Source organism: Microcaecilia unicolor, chromosome 2 (assembly GCF_901765095.1).
Source record: "Microcaecilia unicolor chromosome 2, aMicUni1.1, whole genome shotgun sequence".
NCBI lineage: Eukaryota > Metazoa > Chordata > Amphibia > Gymnophiona > Siphonopidae > Microcaecilia > Microcaecilia unicolor.
This window is the reverse complement of record NC_044032.1, coordinates 31,636,168-31,654,455: the sequence shown is the minus strand read 5'-3', so window position 1 is coordinate 31,654,455 and position 18,288 is coordinate 31,636,168. Positions and strand designations below refer to the sequence as shown.

The window sequence follows — 18,288 nt, the reverse complement described above, 5'->3', positions numbered from 1 at the left end:
ATCAACTTTGTCCGCATCCGCGACGGAGTGCAGTTGAAAACGTCCAAATTCGGCTTTCGATTATACCGCTTTATTCGTTTTTGTGAGATAAACGTCTATCTCCCGATTTGGGTCACAATATAGGTGTTTTTCTATTTCGATTATAAGCAGGAGAGTGTATAAATGTATATAAATAAATAAATAATATACTATTAGATTTATAGTGTGAAAGTCATCCTTTGGACAAGTTTAGGTACCTTCAAATGCCTCATAGGCTGGTGGTCCTGTGACAGAGGAGCCTTCAAGACTGGGGGCATCAACTCAAATGTATTGGACAGGCCCGACACGGTCCGTGTTTCAGCAAAACTGCCTGCGTCAGGGATCTTGAAACGATGCCCAGTGTCCAAAAAATGTATCAAATAGGAATGAGACACTGCTCAATCTGAAGACGCCAACAGTTAACACAACAAACGGCTGAGTTTTTAATATCAAACAAAACCACAATAGTCCGCAGTCAAGACCCAGCAGAGTATCGCCTAGAGAGCCAAATTTGGCACTCAATGCTGTTCTATAATGGGTGCTCCTCTTTAAGTGTCCATTATAGCAGTAGCGTAGCTACGTGGGGCCGAGACCCCCCGTAGATTTGGCCCTGGACCTCCCCTGCCGACCACCCTCTCGACCCCCCCCCCCCTCCCGCCGCTAGCTGATCTGCAAGGCTTCATTCTGTTTCTGTGAACGAAGCCTTCGGAGGAAGAAGAGGACCTCCTCAGCTGGCGGGGATTGGGGTACCCCACCAGCAAAGGTAGCCCTTGGCGACGGCAGGGGAGGGTTGATGGCGGGAAGGGGGTCGAGAGGGTCGCCGGTAGAGGTTGTCAAAGTTGGCGGTGGTGGGAGGGTCGGCAATAGCGGGGGGTCAGTAATGGCGGGGGGCGGGGTCGGCAGCGCCGGGGGGAGGCTCAAATGTGCCCCCTCACCTCGGGCTCTAGCCCCCCTCATGCCAAAGTCAGGGTGACGCTATGTGTGCATACTACGCACGCTTTCAGAAAGAGTAGGCACTCAACTATTTTACTCCCCTAACGGGAAAAAATGAATAAAGTGAACATTCCTAGAATCAGCATGGGAAATGATATGAAACAAGTTTTCCAGTTATAAGACATGAACTTTCTTTAATTGAGTGTCTAACTTACTCTATAATCTACTCTATCATTTATGAACTGTAATGCAAAACTACTTTCTAATTTACCGTATCACTTATGAACCCTAACGCAATATCACTTTGTATTTCTCAATCCGGAAACGGCGATTGCCACTCTGGCACAATGTAAGCCACATTGAGCCTGCAAATAGGTGGGAAAATGTGGGATACAAATGCAACAAATAAGTACATAAGTATTGCCACACTGGGATGGACCAAAGGTCCATCAAGCCCAGCATCCTGTTTCCAACAGTGGCCAATCCAGGTCACAAATACCTGGCAGAGAAACAAAGAATAGCAACATTCCATGTAGAACCCCAAAGAGCAGCAAGATTCCATTCAGAATCCCAAGTACATAAGTATTGCCATACTGGGACAGACCAAAGGTCCATCAAGCCCAGCATCCTGTTTCCAACAGTGGCCAATCCAGGTCACAAATACCTGGCAGAGAAACAAAGAATAGCAACATTCCATGTAGAACCCCAAAGAGCAGCAAGATTCCATTCAGAATCCCAAGTACATAAGTATTGCCATACTGGGACAGACCAAAGGTCCATCAAGCCCAGCATCCTGTTTCCAACAGTGGCCAATCCAGGTCACAAATACCTGGCAGAGAAACAAAGAATAGCAACATTCCATGTAGAACCCCAAAGAGCAGCAAGATTCCATTCAGAATCCCAAGTACATAAGTATTGCCATACTGGGACAGACCAAAGGTCCATCAAGCCCAGCATCCTGTTTCCAACAGTGGCCAATCCAGGTCACAAATACCTGGCAGAGAAACAAAGAATAGCAACATTCCATGTAGAACCCCAAAGAGCAGCAAGATTCCATTCAGAATCCCAAGTACATAAGTATTGCCATACTGGGACAGACCAAAGGTCCATCAAGCCCAGCATCCTGTTTCCAACAGTGGCCAATCCAGGTCACAAATACCTGGCAGAGAAACAAAGAATAGCAACATTCCATGTAGAACCCCAAAGAGCAGCAAGATTCCATTCAGAATCCCAAGTACATAAGTATTGCCATACTGGGACAGACCAAAGGTCCATCAAGCCCAGCATCCTGTTTCCAAGTGTGGCCAATCCAGGTCACAAATACCTGGCAAGATCCCGAAAAAGCTCAATACATTTTACGCTGCTTATCCCAGAAATAAGCAGTGGATTTTCCCCAAGTCAATTTAATAATGGTCTATGGACTTTTCCTTTAGGAAGTTGTCCAAACCCTCTTTAAACCCCGCTAAGCTAACCACCCTTTACCACATTCTCTGGCAACGAATTCCAGAGTTTAATTACACTTTGAGTGAAGAAACATTTTCTCTGATTCGTATTAAATTTACTACTTTCTAGCTTCATCGCATGCCCCTTAGTTCTAGTATTTTTGGAAAGAGTAAACAAACAATTCACATCTACCCGTTCCACTCCACTCATTATTGTATAGCAGGGGCGTATCTGAAAGTCGGCGGTAGCGGGGGCCGAAGCCAGAGTGAGGGGGCACATTATAGCCCCCCCCAGCCGCCGCCACCATTTCCGACCCCCCCCCCCCCCCGCCGCCGTGTGTACCTTTACTGGTGGGGGACCCCCACCAGCCGAGGTCCGCTTCCTCCTGCCGCTGCGAGGTTTTTTAAGTTCTTCATCGGGATTCGTCCTCCGTCACTCTGTGCTGCTGTTCAAAGAAGCTGCCAGCTGAATGCAGTTTCGGACTGAGTCTGACGTCGCTGCTGCACGTTGTACGTGCAGGACGTCAGACTCATGTACAACATGCAGCAGCGACGTCAGACTCAGTCCGAAACTGCATTCAGCTAGCAGCTTCTTTGAAGAGCAGCACAGAGTGACGGAGGACGAATCCCGATGAACTTAAAAAACCTCGCAGCGGCAGGAGGAAGCGGACCTCGGCTGGTGGGGGTTGAGGTCCCCCGCCAGCAAAGGTACCCACGGCGGCAGTAGGGGGGTCCAGGGCGAAATCTGCGGGGGCCCAGGCCCCTGTGGCCCCACGCAGATACGCCCCTGTTGTATAGACCTCTATCGTATCTCCCCTCAGCTGTCTCTTCTCCAAGCTGAAGAGCCCTAGCCGTTTCAGCCTTTCCTCATAGCCCATTTCTACTACACACACAAATTCACACCTGCTCTGAAGCACACACAAATTTCACCAGTTTGTTGTATGCATATGTTTAATAAAAGAAGCAAGTAAGTCCAAAGTCCTCCCCAGACCCAGCCCCTGGAACGCCTTTGTCCAGGTCAGGTAAATTTCTATCTATACAAGACATATGCACATATGTTTGCATGCATCTACCACTGACAAGTTTATAATCGACCATTTCTACACTTAAAATGCTGTTTTCCTTGCACGAATGCCTTATAAATGCACTACATGAGAGTTATGGGATCAGTTGGTGTATGAGGTGGTCCAGAGAATTACAGAGCATTTTTATAGTTGACACACAAATTATAGAACGTGTGAAACAAAGAGGAAAGCTGAGGAGTGGCCTAGTGGTTAGGGTGGTGGACTTTGGTCCTGGGGAACTGAGGAACTGAGTTTGATTCCCACTTCAGGCACAGGCAGCTCCTTGTGACTCTGGGCAAGTCACTTAACCCTCCATTGCCACATTGAGCCTGCTATGAGTGGGAAAGCGCAGGGTACAAATGTAACAAAAATAAAATAGATACTATTGGAGATTCTACATGGAATGTTGCTACTATTGGAGATTCTACATGGAATGTTGCTATTCCACTAGCAACATTCCATGTAGAAGGCTGAGCAGGCATCTGTTTCTGTGAGTCTGACGTCCTGCACGTACGTGCAGGACGTCAGACTCACAGAAGCAGAAGCCTGCGCGGCCACATTGGTGATCTGCAAGGGCTGACTTCTACATGGAATGTTGCTAGTGGAATAGCAACATTCCATGTAGAATCTCAAATAAATAGTAGCAACAGTGGAGGAGTGGCCTAGTGGTTAGGGTGGTGGACTTTGGTCCTGAGGAACTGAGTTCGATTCCCACTTCAGGCACAGGCAGCTCCTTGTGACTCTGGGCAAGTCACTTAACCCTCCATTGCCCCATGTAAGCCGCATTGAGCCTGCCATGAGTGGGAAAGCGCAGGGTACAAATGTAACAAAAATAAAATAGATACTATTGGAGATTCTAAATGGAATGTTGCTATTCCACTAGCAACATTCCATGTAGAAGGCTGCGCAGGCTTCTGTTTCTGTGAGTCTGACGTCCTGCACAAAAGCAGAAGCCTGCGCGGCCACATTGGTGATCTGCAAGGGCTGACTTCTACATGGAATGTTGCTAGTGGAATAGCAACATTCCATGTAGAATCTCAAATAAATAGTAGCAACAGTGGAGGAGTGGCCTAGTGGTTAGAGTGGTGGACTTTGGTCCTGAGGAACAGAGTTCAATTCCCACTTCAGGCACAGGCAGCTCCTTGTGACTCTGGGCAAGTCACTTAGCCCTCCATTGCCCCATGTAAGCCGCATTGAGCCTGCCATGAGTGGGAAAGCGCAGGGTACAAATGTAACAAAAATAAAATAGATACTATTGGAGATTCTACATGGAATGTTGCTACTATTGGAGATTCTACATGGAATGTTGCTATTCCACTAGCAACATTCCATGTAGAAGGCTGAGCAGGCATCTGTTTCTGTGAGTCTGACGTCCTGCACGTACGTGCAGGACGTCAGACTCACAGAAGCAGAAGCCTGCGCGGCCACATTGGTGATCTGCAAGGGCCGACTTCAGGCACAGGCAGCTCCTTGTGACTCTGGGCAAGTCACTTAACCCTCCATTGCCCCATGTAAGGCGCATTGAGCTTGCCGTGAGTGGGAAAAGCGTGGGGTACAAATGTAACAAAAATAAAATAGATACTATTGGAGATTCTACATGGAATGTTGCTACTATTGGAGATTCTACATGGAATGTTGCTATTCCACTAGCAACATTCCATTTAGAAGGCTGTGCAGGCTTCTGTTTCTGTGAGTCTGACGTCCTGCGCCACATTGGTGATCTGCAAGGGCCAACTTCTACATGGACTGTTGCTAGTGGAATAGCAACATTCCATGTAGAATCTCAAATAAATAGTAGCAACAGTGGAGGAATGGCCTAGTGGTTAGGGTGGTGGACTTTGGTCCTGAGGAACTGAGTTCGATTCCCACTTCAGGCATAGGCAGCTCCTTGTGACTCTGGGCAAGTCACTTAACCCTCCATTGCCCCATGTAAGCCGCATTGAGCCTGCCATGAGTGGGAAAGCGCAGGGAACAAATGTAACAAACAAACAAAAACTCATAGCTGCCAACCTTCATATCGAAAATGGCAAAATGATGAAAAATGTAGGTGTCGCCACTCAAGATACAATCATGACTTTGGGGGTCTCCTTATGCCAAGACCACCTTGACAAATAAGATTGCAGTTGTCAGGAAGCACCTCTGCACAGTCTATCTGCTCATTTATGTTCTGCATTTCTCCCACATTTTGCCATGATGAAATACTTTAGTAACATAGTAAATGTCGGCAGATAAAGACCTGCACGGTCCAACCAGTCTGCCCATCATGGTGGCCAGAGCAGAATCTGGCGGCCTGCACAGGTTCCACTTCTTCAAGATTAAATACAGGTATACTTTATCTTCGTCCAGGGCCGTGGCAACGCGGTAAGCGAGGTAAGCGTGGCAGGGGGGGCGCCGTCCTCTGGGGGCCATGCTGGCCTCGCCCTCCCGCTCCCATGTCCCAACTGCCCGCCCTCTTCTCCCCCCCAACAAATTCTCTTTTAAATTTACCTCCGTCCGGCTGGCAGGGCAGCGAACGGCGCAGCGTCAGTGAAGGAGGCGGCGCTCCCGACGTCTCTACTAGTCTTCCCTTCGCTCAATGTCCCGCCTTCTTCTGACGTCAAGGTAAATTTAAAAGAGATTTTGTTGGGGGGAGAAGAGGGCGGGCAGTTGGGACATGGGAGCGGGAGGGCAGGGGAGAAAGGACAGCGATCATCTTCACGGGGGGGGGGGGGGGGGCGGCACCCGATCCCTTGCGGAGGGGGGGGCGCCACCCGATCCCTTGCAGGGGGCGCCACAGACCCTTGGCACGGCCCTGTCTCCGTCTCTCTCTATCTAGTGGAGTCTTCGAAAGCAGGAACAAACCCCATTCGCCTCTGTCCCGTGCCGCTGCTCCCTCTGGAGCCAGTGTCCTGCCCATGGTGATTCCAATCACAAAAGGGCTGCTGAGACCACCCCCCCCCCCCCCCCCCCCCCCCGCGACAGTCTCAAGAGGCCGCTGCGGGAAGTCTCAGCAGCCAGTGCAAATGGAGCAGCGGCACGGGGCATGAACGAGTGGGGTTCACTCCTGCTCCCAAAGACTCCACCAGACCTTCCTAAGGTAGCCCGAGGAAGGCCTATGTGTGGAATGGGAAGGGGGGATAATTGCGAGGTGGGGGGAGTAGTTAGTTTTGGGTTTAAGTTGAAAATGCACAGTGGAAATTAGAAAACACAAGAAATGCAGGGGGTAAGTTGTGAGATGCACGAGGAGTCTATCTTCTAGGAGAACTATTTTGGCACCAATTTGGACCTCCCCCCCACTGAGCAAGTCCCCAGTGTAGGCAGAGTGAGGTCCCAGAGATCTTGCCGGCACACGTTAAACTCGCCGTGTCCATCACAAAGCTGCTGCTTCCACCGTGAGGTTCTGCAAAGTGAGAAGCAATCAGCTTCATTCCCCACCACGATAGGAAGGAGGAAAGGTTAATAGATTTGGTAGGTGCACTTGTGAAATGCTGGTGGCCACTGGCAAACCTAAATGAGAGCATAAAACATACGATTGGATATAACTTCCTGCCGGATCAACACATTCGTTTTGTTCATTCAGTTATTGTTGTGTCTGAATACCTAATTAATTACAACCGTAAACTCTGGCTCCTTTAATCACTGCATCAGCTGTCCTAATCAATCTTAATAATCTGGAAATCGTGCTATGGTACCCAGGAATTTTAATCTACATAAATTTTGTGAGGCCTCTAGCAAGCTTGTTGTATGAAATGATATAATTATGGTTATAGATTAGGGATGTACAGTGATTTAAATTGGATTTAGGAAGGAGGCTTGCGCTTCTCCGCCGTATTTTGTTTTGCGATCTTGACCTTTTGGGTGTCTTTTAAGACTGTGAAAGTCATGGGCCTTCAAGCTTAAAACTTGCATGCGCCACAGACAGAGGCACAAAGTCAGGCAAAAGTTGCTTGTCACCAGAAGCGGAGCCAGGATCAGGCAGGTTGACGGCGCGGGGGGAGGGGGGAGCGAGAGTGGACTTCCGCCGGCGCACATTTTCAGTGCAGAGGGAGCAGGGAACCAGCAGAGCCAACAAGTGCGTGGCTGCTCTCTGCACCCTTCCAGCGGCGTGCACCCTGGGCGGACTGCCCCCACCACCCCTCCCTTGGTACGCCGCTGGATCTGAGATATGTGAGAGAGGGAGATGGTTGCTAATTTCAAACTGCTTTAAACAGACTTACTTCCTGCCATTATACAGTACTAGTGGAAGTCTGCATTTATGTACTAAACTTTAGACACGAGCCATTGCACTAGCTAAATGATTGAGCTAAATGCTCGCACCTAACTGTAGGCAGTTAGGCATGTAACTGCCAGTATTGTAGAACTTGTGCACGCTAGTGATAGGCAGTCACCTGATCCACCCATGCTCCTCCCAGGTCAACGCACCACTTACAGTTCCATGCTATGGATTTTGTCTGCGCCTCTTAAAGAATACCGAGTATGGGCATTTATGCCAATTATCACCAATTAACACCAATAACAGCCAATTAGCTGGTTACACATTAAGTTATGTGCACAACTGCCCTTATTCTTTAACTTGTGCGTGCAGCTTTGCGCCCTAAACTTAATGTTAGGCAGGCAAGTTTCTAGAATTAGGAGGTCCGTGGGCAATTAAACGACAATATTATTGGCTCTGACAGAACTTGCAAAAGTAGGCGCATTCTTTAGCGTTAGCCTTGGCACAGTAGATCTACTGTTCTGAAGAAAACTAATGTGGACTTTAATAGATCAGCAGCATATTTCTGCGAATCTTCTTTCCTACCACTTCTCTCTGCCCTCCCCCATTCCCCCGCCTCTCCTCAGAATTACTGACCAGCAGTATTTCCCTTCCAAAACGAAATGGGCATATAGCCGGATACCATAATGGGGCCGATACTCAGACCGTGAGAGGGAGCACGGCTAACTCCTGCAGTTGGCAGTAAGCCCAGATATTTAATGCCGGGCCGTTTCAGGTAACCGGCATTGAATATCCGGTTTATTTGTAGCTGGTTTCAAATGAACCGGCTAAGTCGATATTCAAAGATAGCTGGTTCACTTTAAACCAGCTAAAGATGTACCAGCTATTTAAGCAGCCCGATGTGGCTGCTCAGGGCCACCGAGAGACAGAGCTGGGCCCAGGGCAGGGCTGCTACCGCTGTCTCCCCCCCCCCCCCCCCCCCCCACACTCGGGCTGCTGCCGCCACCACCACCCCCACACACACCCCCATTACCTTCCTATGTCTGCTCCTCCCTTATCTGTCACTCTCCTGTGTACCGGGACCCGGGTTATCGCATTAATACAATCACCCGGGTCCTACAGAGAGACCCTGTTGGAGGCTGGGCAAAGGGAATCTTGCCCCACCCCTTTCTCAGCAGCCTTGTGGCCACTTACAATAGTTGGATATGGATTGAATATCTGGGGATAGCCGGCTATCGCACGATATAGCCGGTTATCTCCTAGACGCTAAACGAGAATATTTAGCAGAGGATAATCGCCAGATAGCCAGTTCAGTGCCATTTAACCAGCCAGGGACTGTTCCTGGCCGGTTAAATGGTTTTGAATAATGGGGGGAATGTGCTTTCCTATGCAGTGGCAGGAGGAACATAGTAACATAGGACACGGCAGCAGATAAAGACCTGCATGGTCCATCCAGTCTGCCCAACAGTCACAGTGGTTATCAATTCATGATTGAACTATCCAGTAGTATTATTAACAACATTTAAGGGCTCAGGGCCGGTTTTACCACATGCCCTTTTCCTTTCCCATTAAAAAAAAAAAAAGCTCTTTTTGGCCCAGCGTACGCCCAATACGCACACCTGCACTACCATAGGCCACTTTTTTACTACAGCTTAGTAACAGGACCCCTAAGTTAGGTGTTCAAATCTGAACACAGAAATAGCTGGAATAACGTGAACATTGACTAATCAACCAAGTGTGAAAAGTGAACATGCAGGTAGAATTTTTAAATTCTGCCTCCATGTTCACTGTTCACTGCTCACACTTGGTTGAATAGTCAATGTTCACATAGCTTTAAAACAGTAACTCGTCTATCTATCTGTCTGTCTATTTATTTATTTATTTATTTATTTGTTGCATTTGTATCCCACATTTTTCCACCTTTTTGCAGGCTCAATGTGGCTTACAGTATGCCGTAGTGGCGATCGCCATTTTCGGAATGAGAAATACAGAGTGGCATTGCCTTGAGTACATAGATGGTAGAGCGAATTATAGATTAAATTAGATAATCAGTTCGTTTCGGCGTGAGAAATGAGGTGGTAGTGTGTTAACATTCGTTAGTGCTAGAGTGACTGAAGCAGTCAGGTATAGAGAGTTCGGTTTTGTCTAGTTGTGGAAGAGTTTTGCTGTCTGGTATTTAGGATGGATCATTGTGGATCACTTAAAATCTTGCCGTGCCTGTCCCACTCAATACTAAAATCTTATGCAAAGTTTCAAACAGGGCGGCAAGCAACCGCTCACACCCAATCCAAACCAGAGCTGGAAAATTGTTAGGTCCATCCAGTTCAAATGAAATCTTATTAGGGTTACCATAAGTCCGGATTTACCTGGACATGCCCTCTTTTTGAGGACATGTCCGGGCGTCCAGATGGGTTTTGGCCAGCCTGCCCATTTGTCCGGATTTCTGGACAAATGGGCGGGCTGATGCTGACGTGCGTGCGTGCGTGCGGCGGACCTCCCCTCCCCTTACTCACGATCTTCCATGGTGGTCTAGTGACTTTGGGGCAGGAAAGAGCCCCCTCTTTCCTGCCCGGCGCGCTGCTTTGCATCCTGTATGCTGCCTGTGACGGTCTCGGCGAGATTCAAAATGGCCGCCGAGAATTGAAGTCTTGCGAGGCCGCTTCAATTCTCGGCGGCCATTTTGAATCTCGCCAAGACCGTCACAGGCAGCATACAGGATGCAGAGCAGCGCTCCGGACAGGAAAGAGGGGGCTCTTTCCTGCCCCGAAGAAGTCACTAGCCCACCAGGGAAGATAGTGAGTAAGGGGAGAGGTGGTGATGGGGCCGGGGGGAGGGAAGGTGAGGTGAGGGGGTGACCAAGGGGAGGGGAAAATGCGACAGGGGGCGGGGCAAGGTGCGACAAGGGGCGGGGAGAGGGCTGAAAGGGGCAGGCGAGGGCATGGAATGGGCGGGGCATGGGTAGGACAAGTGTCCTCTTTTTTAAAGGACGAAAAATGGTAACCCTAAATCTTATCATTTAGCCCTCTGTGTACTTGTGTAAAGAAATCACTAACATTATTTATTGTAAAAGGTTGATAGTGAGCCGGATGTACTGAAGAGCGTTTATGCTATTTCGCCTTATCGGAAACCCTTCTTTCTGTTTCCAGCCCAGTGTGAAATATGTTTGCAGATCAACGTTCTCTGATATCCCTTCTTTGTCTCTTTTTCCTTTTCAGCACAGAGTCCGACTGCAGCGGATCCCCTACAGCAAGCCTATGCCGGAGTGCAGCAGTATGCAGGTCGTCAGTATTCACACTTTCTCCTGATAAATCTTTAACCCCCCCCCCCCCCTCCTCTTGCTCCCATTCACTGTTCCCTCTAAGCTGAGCTGGTGTCCTCCAACTGCATTGCTACCACTAGGGGGTGCTGCTTCAATATTGTATTCCAGTGGCATTCCTAGGGGAGCTGACACCCGGGGCGGATCGCCGATGCGCCCCACCCCCTGGGTGCAGCGCCCCCCCCCCGGTGCAGCGTGACCCCCCCTGGCGAAAGGACACCCTCCCACCCCAGCAAAAGAACCCCCCCGGGTGCAGCGCCCCCCCCCCCCCCGGTGAAAGGAAACCCCCCCACCCCGGCAAAAGAACCCCCCGGGTGCAGCGCCCCCCCCTGTGAAAGGACACCCCTCCCACCCCGGCAAAAGAACCCCCCCGGGTGCACGCCGCTGGGGGGGTGCCCGTGCGCCAGTCAGCTTCGTTCATTTCCATGCTCCCTCTGCCCTGGAACAGGTTACTTCCTCTTCCGGGGCAGAGGGAGCATGGAAACGAACGAAGCTGACCGGCACGCGGCACCCCCCCCCCCCCCCCCCCTTGGTACGCCACTGTTGTATTCTCCTGCAGCTTAGAGGGATCAGTGCTCCCATTACAACTACAGATGAAACTTAACTCATATCCTCTTTTTCAACCAGTAACCAGCTAAGATGCTGTAATATTATCCCACTGTATATGAGAAAGTGGGATGTTTGACCAAGGCAAAACAAAACCTGGAGAGATGAATCTCAAGAACGCTTGTTTATTGATGAAAAAAAGACTCTTTTTTTTTCATCAATAAACAAGTGTTCTTGAGATTCATCTCTCCAGGTTTTGTTTTGCCTTGGTCAAACATCCCACTTTCTCATATACCTGTGTTCCCCCGTGGGGCGTTCGAGTTCTCCGCTTGACTACGGATTTGTTTGAATGTTATCCCACTGTACCAGAGTGGTTGATTACAATGTTGTTGTCCTGGGGAAAACAAAGATACTTCAGAGGCTCTGATTTATTGCATTGGACAAAACAAACATAAGTGACCCATAAATGCTCTTGAGCTTTAGCTCCTAACATGTAAATCTAATCTTATATTCATATCCCACCCTCCTAGTCCCAGAAAGTACAATTCCAAAATACAACAGTATAAAATACAATTCATAAATAAAATATAAACAATTTTAAAACACTTAAAAAATAGTTCATATATAATACAGTAAAATAAGCCTAACACCCAATTAATGTTCATGCCCTACCGTCGTTAGGAATATGATTCCGTATTCTGTCTGCATCCATTACAGTGGACAGTTTAAACCTTCTTCATATCGGTCAGTGGTTTGGGGGTATGTTATTTGGGTTTCCCTCTGGAAAGAAGATGTGTTCTTCCTGTTAATCACTGGTATTATTTCTGGCTGTCTGATCAATTGATTTGTATTTATTTACCGTATTTTTCGGACTATAAGATGCACTTTTTTCCCCCAAAATTTGGGAGGAAAATGGGGGGTGCGTCTTATAGTCCGATGGTAGCGTTTTTGGACCTCCGTTCCGTACTTACAGGATTCCATGTTCCCTGGTGGTCTAGTGACGTCGGGGCAGGAAAGAGCCCCCTCTTTCCTGCCCATCGCGCTGCTCTCCGTGCTTCGAGAAGCACGGAGAGCAGCGCGATGGGCAGGAAAGAGGGGGCTCTTTCCTGCCCCGACGTCACTAGACCACCAGGGAACATGGAATCCTGTAAGTACGGGACGGAGGTCCAAAACCCGGACAAGACGCACCGGAGCACCTAGGTTTTAGAGGAGGGAAAGAGGAAAATTTTTTTTTCCTCTTTCCCTCCTCTAAAACCTAGGTGCGTCTTATGGTCCGGTGCGTCTTATAGTCCGAAAAATACGGTATTTGTTGATACTTATATTCCACGTTATCCAAATATCATTATTCATTTCAATGTGGCTTACAGAATAAATAAGAAACCAAATTTATATAAAGCATAACACTAGGTACAATATATAGAACACGGAAACATTTTGTATTTGTTTGGGCATTCTTCAGATGTCTCTTCTTTAACTTCTACAGAGACATTGGAGAAAGGGATCGATGAGGCCCCAAACTAATCTCTCTATATAAAACGCACCTCCAACATTCTAATGAAGCCTCACTTTCCCAACGTTCTAAAGTGAGGCGGCAGAGACCACTTTTTAACATCAGTGTTTGCCCCGCCCACGCGCTGCTGATTGGCTGTGCCTCAGGTGATGCACACAAAGTACGGTTCCACCTCCCAAACACTCACATGGACTTAGAAACCACCAAGCCATTGAATGGGACCGGTGCTGCAGAGGAGCAGGAGTGGGACAGCGAAGAAAATGCAGCGGCGTTCAGGAAAAAAAAAAACAAACACACACGAGTCCCGCCCCTTCCTGAGGAGGGGGTAGCTACCAGCAAGGGGACCAACCGCGAGGAAAGCGCGGACGAAGAACGCCACTAAACAACCACTACATTGCGGACCTTACTCTGCAAGCTGTTCACGCGGTGAGTCTCCAAGCACATGCGCCCTCAGCCCCGCCCCCCCTACAGAACGCCACCCACATTCCACACTAAAACCAACCAACACCCCCCCCCCCCAAAAAAACCACCCAAACGGAAACCTCCGGCGCCCAACCCCCTCCTAAAAAAAACGGATCACAGCCCACCTGAGTGCCCAGCTAAAATCAGTGCCTACAAGGAGACCTCCAGACACATGCGCCCTCAGCCCCACCCCCCCCTACAGAACACCACCCACATTCCACACTCGAAAAAAAAACCCATATCTACTCCTACTGCCTGCCTGCAACGGATCCCTCTGGTTTCAACAAAAATACAAGTGCCTACAAATACCACATCAGAGTGCCCTGCTGAATTAAGATTACTGTATCACACTCACATGCAGAGAATCACCCCCTACCAGCCACAAAAAAAACCCACATCTAATATGGACAATCAGCATCACTCACTAACACACATACATACAACCAAACTGCCCACCACCCAAAATGCCACACACTGCCATGGACAGACATCTTGCTTTCACACTCATACACACACACTCCCTCCCCCAACCCCCTTAATACAAAAACTGAAACAGTAAAAACCTACATCTCTTACAAACACCCACAGAATCCAATAATCCCCCCCCCCAAAAAAAAACACAAACACTCATACAGAACAACCCTACCCCACAAACACCCCCCTACAAACACCCCCCCACACAAAATGGCACACACACCCACAGACCCCCACAACCCCCCCTCAAAACCACAAACACTCATACAGAACAACGCTACCCTACCCCACAAACACCCCTCCCCCCCCCAAAAAAATAGCATACACCCATAGACTCCCACAACCCCCCCTCAAAACCACAAACACTCATACAGAACAACGCTACCCTACCCCACAAACACCCCTCCCCCCCCCAAAAAAAATAGCATACACCCATAGACCCCCACAACCCCCCCTCAAAACCACAAACACTCATACAGACTTTACAACTTTAAAAAAAAAAACTCTTTTCCTTTTTAAAAAAAAATATATCCCTTAATATCAAACAGAAAAAGAAAGCAAAAAAAAAAACAAAAACCACATGCTAGCGCCCGTTTCATTTGTTTTGGAAACGGGCCTTTTTTACTAGTGTTACAATAATATTGGTGTCAACCATTTTGTTGATCCAATAACAGAAATCAGAGTTTCTAAAACCTACTGTACCCAGTGGCGTACCAAGGGGGGGGGGGGCGGTGGGGGCGGTCCGCCCCGGGTGCACACCGGTTGGGGGGGGGGGGGTGCCGCGCGCTGGTCAGCGTCGTTTGTTTCCATGCTCCCTCTGCCCCGGAACAGGACCTGTTCCGGGGCAGAGGGAGCATGGAAACGAACGACGCTGACCGGCGCGACGTGCACCTGGGGGGGGGTTCTTTCACCGGGGTGGGGGGTCCCTTCGCCGGGGGGGGGTCGCACTGCATGGAGGGGCACTGCACCCGAGGGGGCGGGGCGCATTGCCGATCCGCCCCGGGTGTCAGCGCCCCTCGGAACGCCACTGACTGTACCTGACTATTAACTCACCTTGAGCTACAACTGGAAAGTTGTAAGTTAAATCCAAATGTCCTTCTCTTGTTTCCCCTAAGATATTCTAAAATGAATGAATGAATAAATAAATAAATAAATACCAGGTGGCATCTATAGATGTGATAATATATGACACAGCTGGGTTCTTCGTGGAACTTTCCAAATGAGTTTGGCAGCCGGATTCAAATAAGTCGCAAATGCAGTTGAACTCATATTTCAGATTTTGAATCCACTTTCCAAAGTATCTGGTTGAGAAAGACAGATGAGATGTCGTAGAGGGCGCCAAAGGGGAGAGATGAAAATTCTCGCTACTGTATGTTATGCAATATTTCAATCGTTTTTCCTGGCCAGGTTGTCATCTAGTCTGTAAATATGGATTGTATATTACTTTCAAGTTCTAAAATCTGCTCCACTTCCCTTGAAATCCTGATGGAAACGGCCAGGTTTATAAGAGTGCGCACAGATCACTTCCTGGCACTGGAAACAATCGGTCCGTATTGGCTATAAGAAAATAAGAACCTCGGTAGGATTCCATTCTCTGATACGGTCTACGATACTCTTCCAAACAAATGATCCCAGGATCTGAAGACAATCTCGGGAGAACTGGTTAAAGAAATTCAAGTGTTTGATTGAAATAGGCCAACTACTACTGATTACTCTTGTTTGAAAAAAAATATTTGTTGTGCCTCAGTCTAAATACCCTGTTGTCAGTCAATTGAGTTAGGTATTCCTTAAAATATAAAATATACTGTTCTTCTATGGAAACATAGGTGGTTGGTGGTCTGCCTTGGTCTGACCACAGGGAGCCCTCAGTGACTTCCACTCAAATGCTATGTATTCAGGGACGTGCCAAGACCTGAGATTGTCCAGAACTGTCCACAGATTTCTAGAATTGATACAACCCTGGTTGATATTGACAGGCCAAGCCAATCCCGCTATTGGCCCATGGTATCTATGGATTTGCAGTTCCAGTTTAGTTACAAAAGATGAAATTACTGATCTATATGTAACTGTCAACCTTCCCTCTCTAAGGGTTTTCTTTATCCCTCTAAACATGCCTTTTTAGGCCACTGATCAACGAACGTTGTATGCAAGTCTGCTAGAGAAGATTTCAAATTGGCACATGTCGATTATTTGTTCACAGCACGCAAACACAGTGGAGAAGGCAAAGACAGCAAATGGTAGATGTCTACAGTCCTTTATTACACTTCAATATGACTTGACATGGGCCATGTCTCAACTACAATGCCTGCATCATGAGTCAACTAAATGCCTGGAGCAAGCATTGTAGCAGAAACACATCCACCATTTATTACATAAGTAATGCTATACTGGGAAAAGACCAAAGGTCCATCGAGCCCAGCATCCTGTCCCCAACAGCGGCCAATCCAGGTCAAGGGCACCTGGCAAGCTACCCAAACGTACAAACATTTTATACATGTTATTCCCGAAATTGTGGATTTTTCCCAAGTCCATTTAGTAGCGGTCTATGGACTTGTCCAACCCCTTTTTAAACTCTGCCAAGCTAACCGCCTTCTCCACTGTGTTTGTGTGCTTTCCACTATCTGTGGAGACCTGTTCTTCTGTGTTGTGCTTGCTTGATTGTTTGTTAACACTCTGCATTGATAACGTTATCTTTCTTATTTTGAAATTCTTTGCGCTATTCTTGCACTTCAATTTCATTGAACCCTCTGGGATCAGCCTGTTGAAAGCTGTGTGACAGATGGTCTTACGCACATTAACGACAATTGTAAAAATTGATGCCTAAAGAAAGATGCCAATTGTGCATTCAACTTATGGAATAATAGCATCTATATGTATTACTGGTGCCACTAATTGCCAATTAATTAATTCCCCCAATTTTATTTACCACACATGTACCTCTCTCCACCACAGTATCACCTTGTAATTGTATTAGTTTATACCGGAATCGGCTAACGCCGTTTACGGTACTATGTAAGCCACATTGAGCCTGCAAATAGATGGGAAAATGTGGGATACAAATGTACAGGAGCGTATTAATTTTACGCTTTGCTCCCTAACCCATAAAATCATCTATGGGATTGCTCCGGACTATATGCTCCCCTTGATCGACCTTCCACCCAGGAATGCCAATCCTGCTGCTCGGTCCTAACTCCATCGACACTTCCCAAACTGTAAGGGTGTCAAGTATAAGAAGATTTTCACCTCTTCTTTCCGCTACTGGTGCCCTAAACACTGGAATGCTCTCCCGCAGCACCTTAAAACACAAGCGGACCACATCCTCTTCAAGAAGTTGCTGAAGACCTACTTCTTTGCGAAAACTTACTCCTCTATTTACTCTGTTGATTGATGCACCCTTCCCGACCCTCACCCTGCTTAGGTTCCCATTGTTAGCTACTGTTCCCCCTGTCTATTCGTTGTACGCTTTTCAATATTCCTTACATTGTAAATTTACTTAACTTTCTGTAAGCCACGTTGTGCCTGCATGAGAGGGAAAATGTGGGATACAAATGAACCATAAATAAATTACACATGTAAGTAGTAGGTTCTATCAAACATATAAATGAGACGTGACCGACTCACCTGCAAATGCGCAGTAGAGTCCGAACGTTCAGAGCAACAGTCTAGAGGTGCGGCGACTCCGCCCCGAACACCTGGTGAGTTCCACTCCCCCTCCCTCTGAAGTTTAGACGTCATCCAAATGCAGTGCGACTCCGCGAGGATGGTGCGAGGGGAGGAGCCATGGCGGCGCTGACGACTGACGTTTCACCCCAAGAGGCTTGGCCCCGGACGCCCACGTGACTCGCCTTCCTCGCCTTTGATTTGCGGAGCCCTAAGGGGAGGAGCCGTGGCGGCAGTGACGACTGACGTTTCACCCCAAGAGGCGTGGCCCCAGACGCGGAAATCGAGTGCCGCCGGTTTGGGGAGGACATGGGGGGAGGGCAGAGGAGAAAATAGGCTTGCTGGACATGGGGGGAGGGTAGGGGAGAGATCAGGGTTACTGGACATGGGGGGGGGGAAGCGGGGGGGGGGGCCATAGGAAAACCAAAAACTAGCCCGTTGTTACGGGCTTAACGGCTAGTCAAACATATAAATGGCGAGTGACCGTACTCACCCGCAAATGCGCAGTACAGACTTCCTTCTCTGTCCCGCCCCGCGTCAATACGTGATGACGGGGGCGGGACATAGAGGGAAACTACGTGAAGGGGAGGGAGGGAACCGCCGACGGCGCTACCGCTTCCCCCCGGAGTCGCCGCTGCCGCCCCCCCTCCACCCGGCCCGAACGCTTTCTT

General features: G+C 48.4%; 1 protein-coding gene across 4 annotated transcripts in view; it reads left to right on the top strand.

Annotated features, from left to right (window-relative positions):
• LOC115462841 (CUGBP Elav-like family member 4) overlaps positions 1-18,288 on the top strand; it is a 162,304-nt gene that overhangs the window by 21,485 nt on the left and 122,531 nt on the right. For 2 of the 4 annotated variants that reach the window (XM_030192880.1, XM_030192878.1), the window contains exon 4: positions 10,865-10,927. In XM_030192880.1, coding sequence (XP_030048740.1) covers positions 10,865-10,927 — 63 coding nt within the window. Of the gene's footprint in view, positions 1-10,864; positions 10,931-18,288 lie in introns of all 4 variants that reach the window. The other 2 variants (XM_030192879.1, XM_030192877.1) reach the window with 1 other exon arrangement.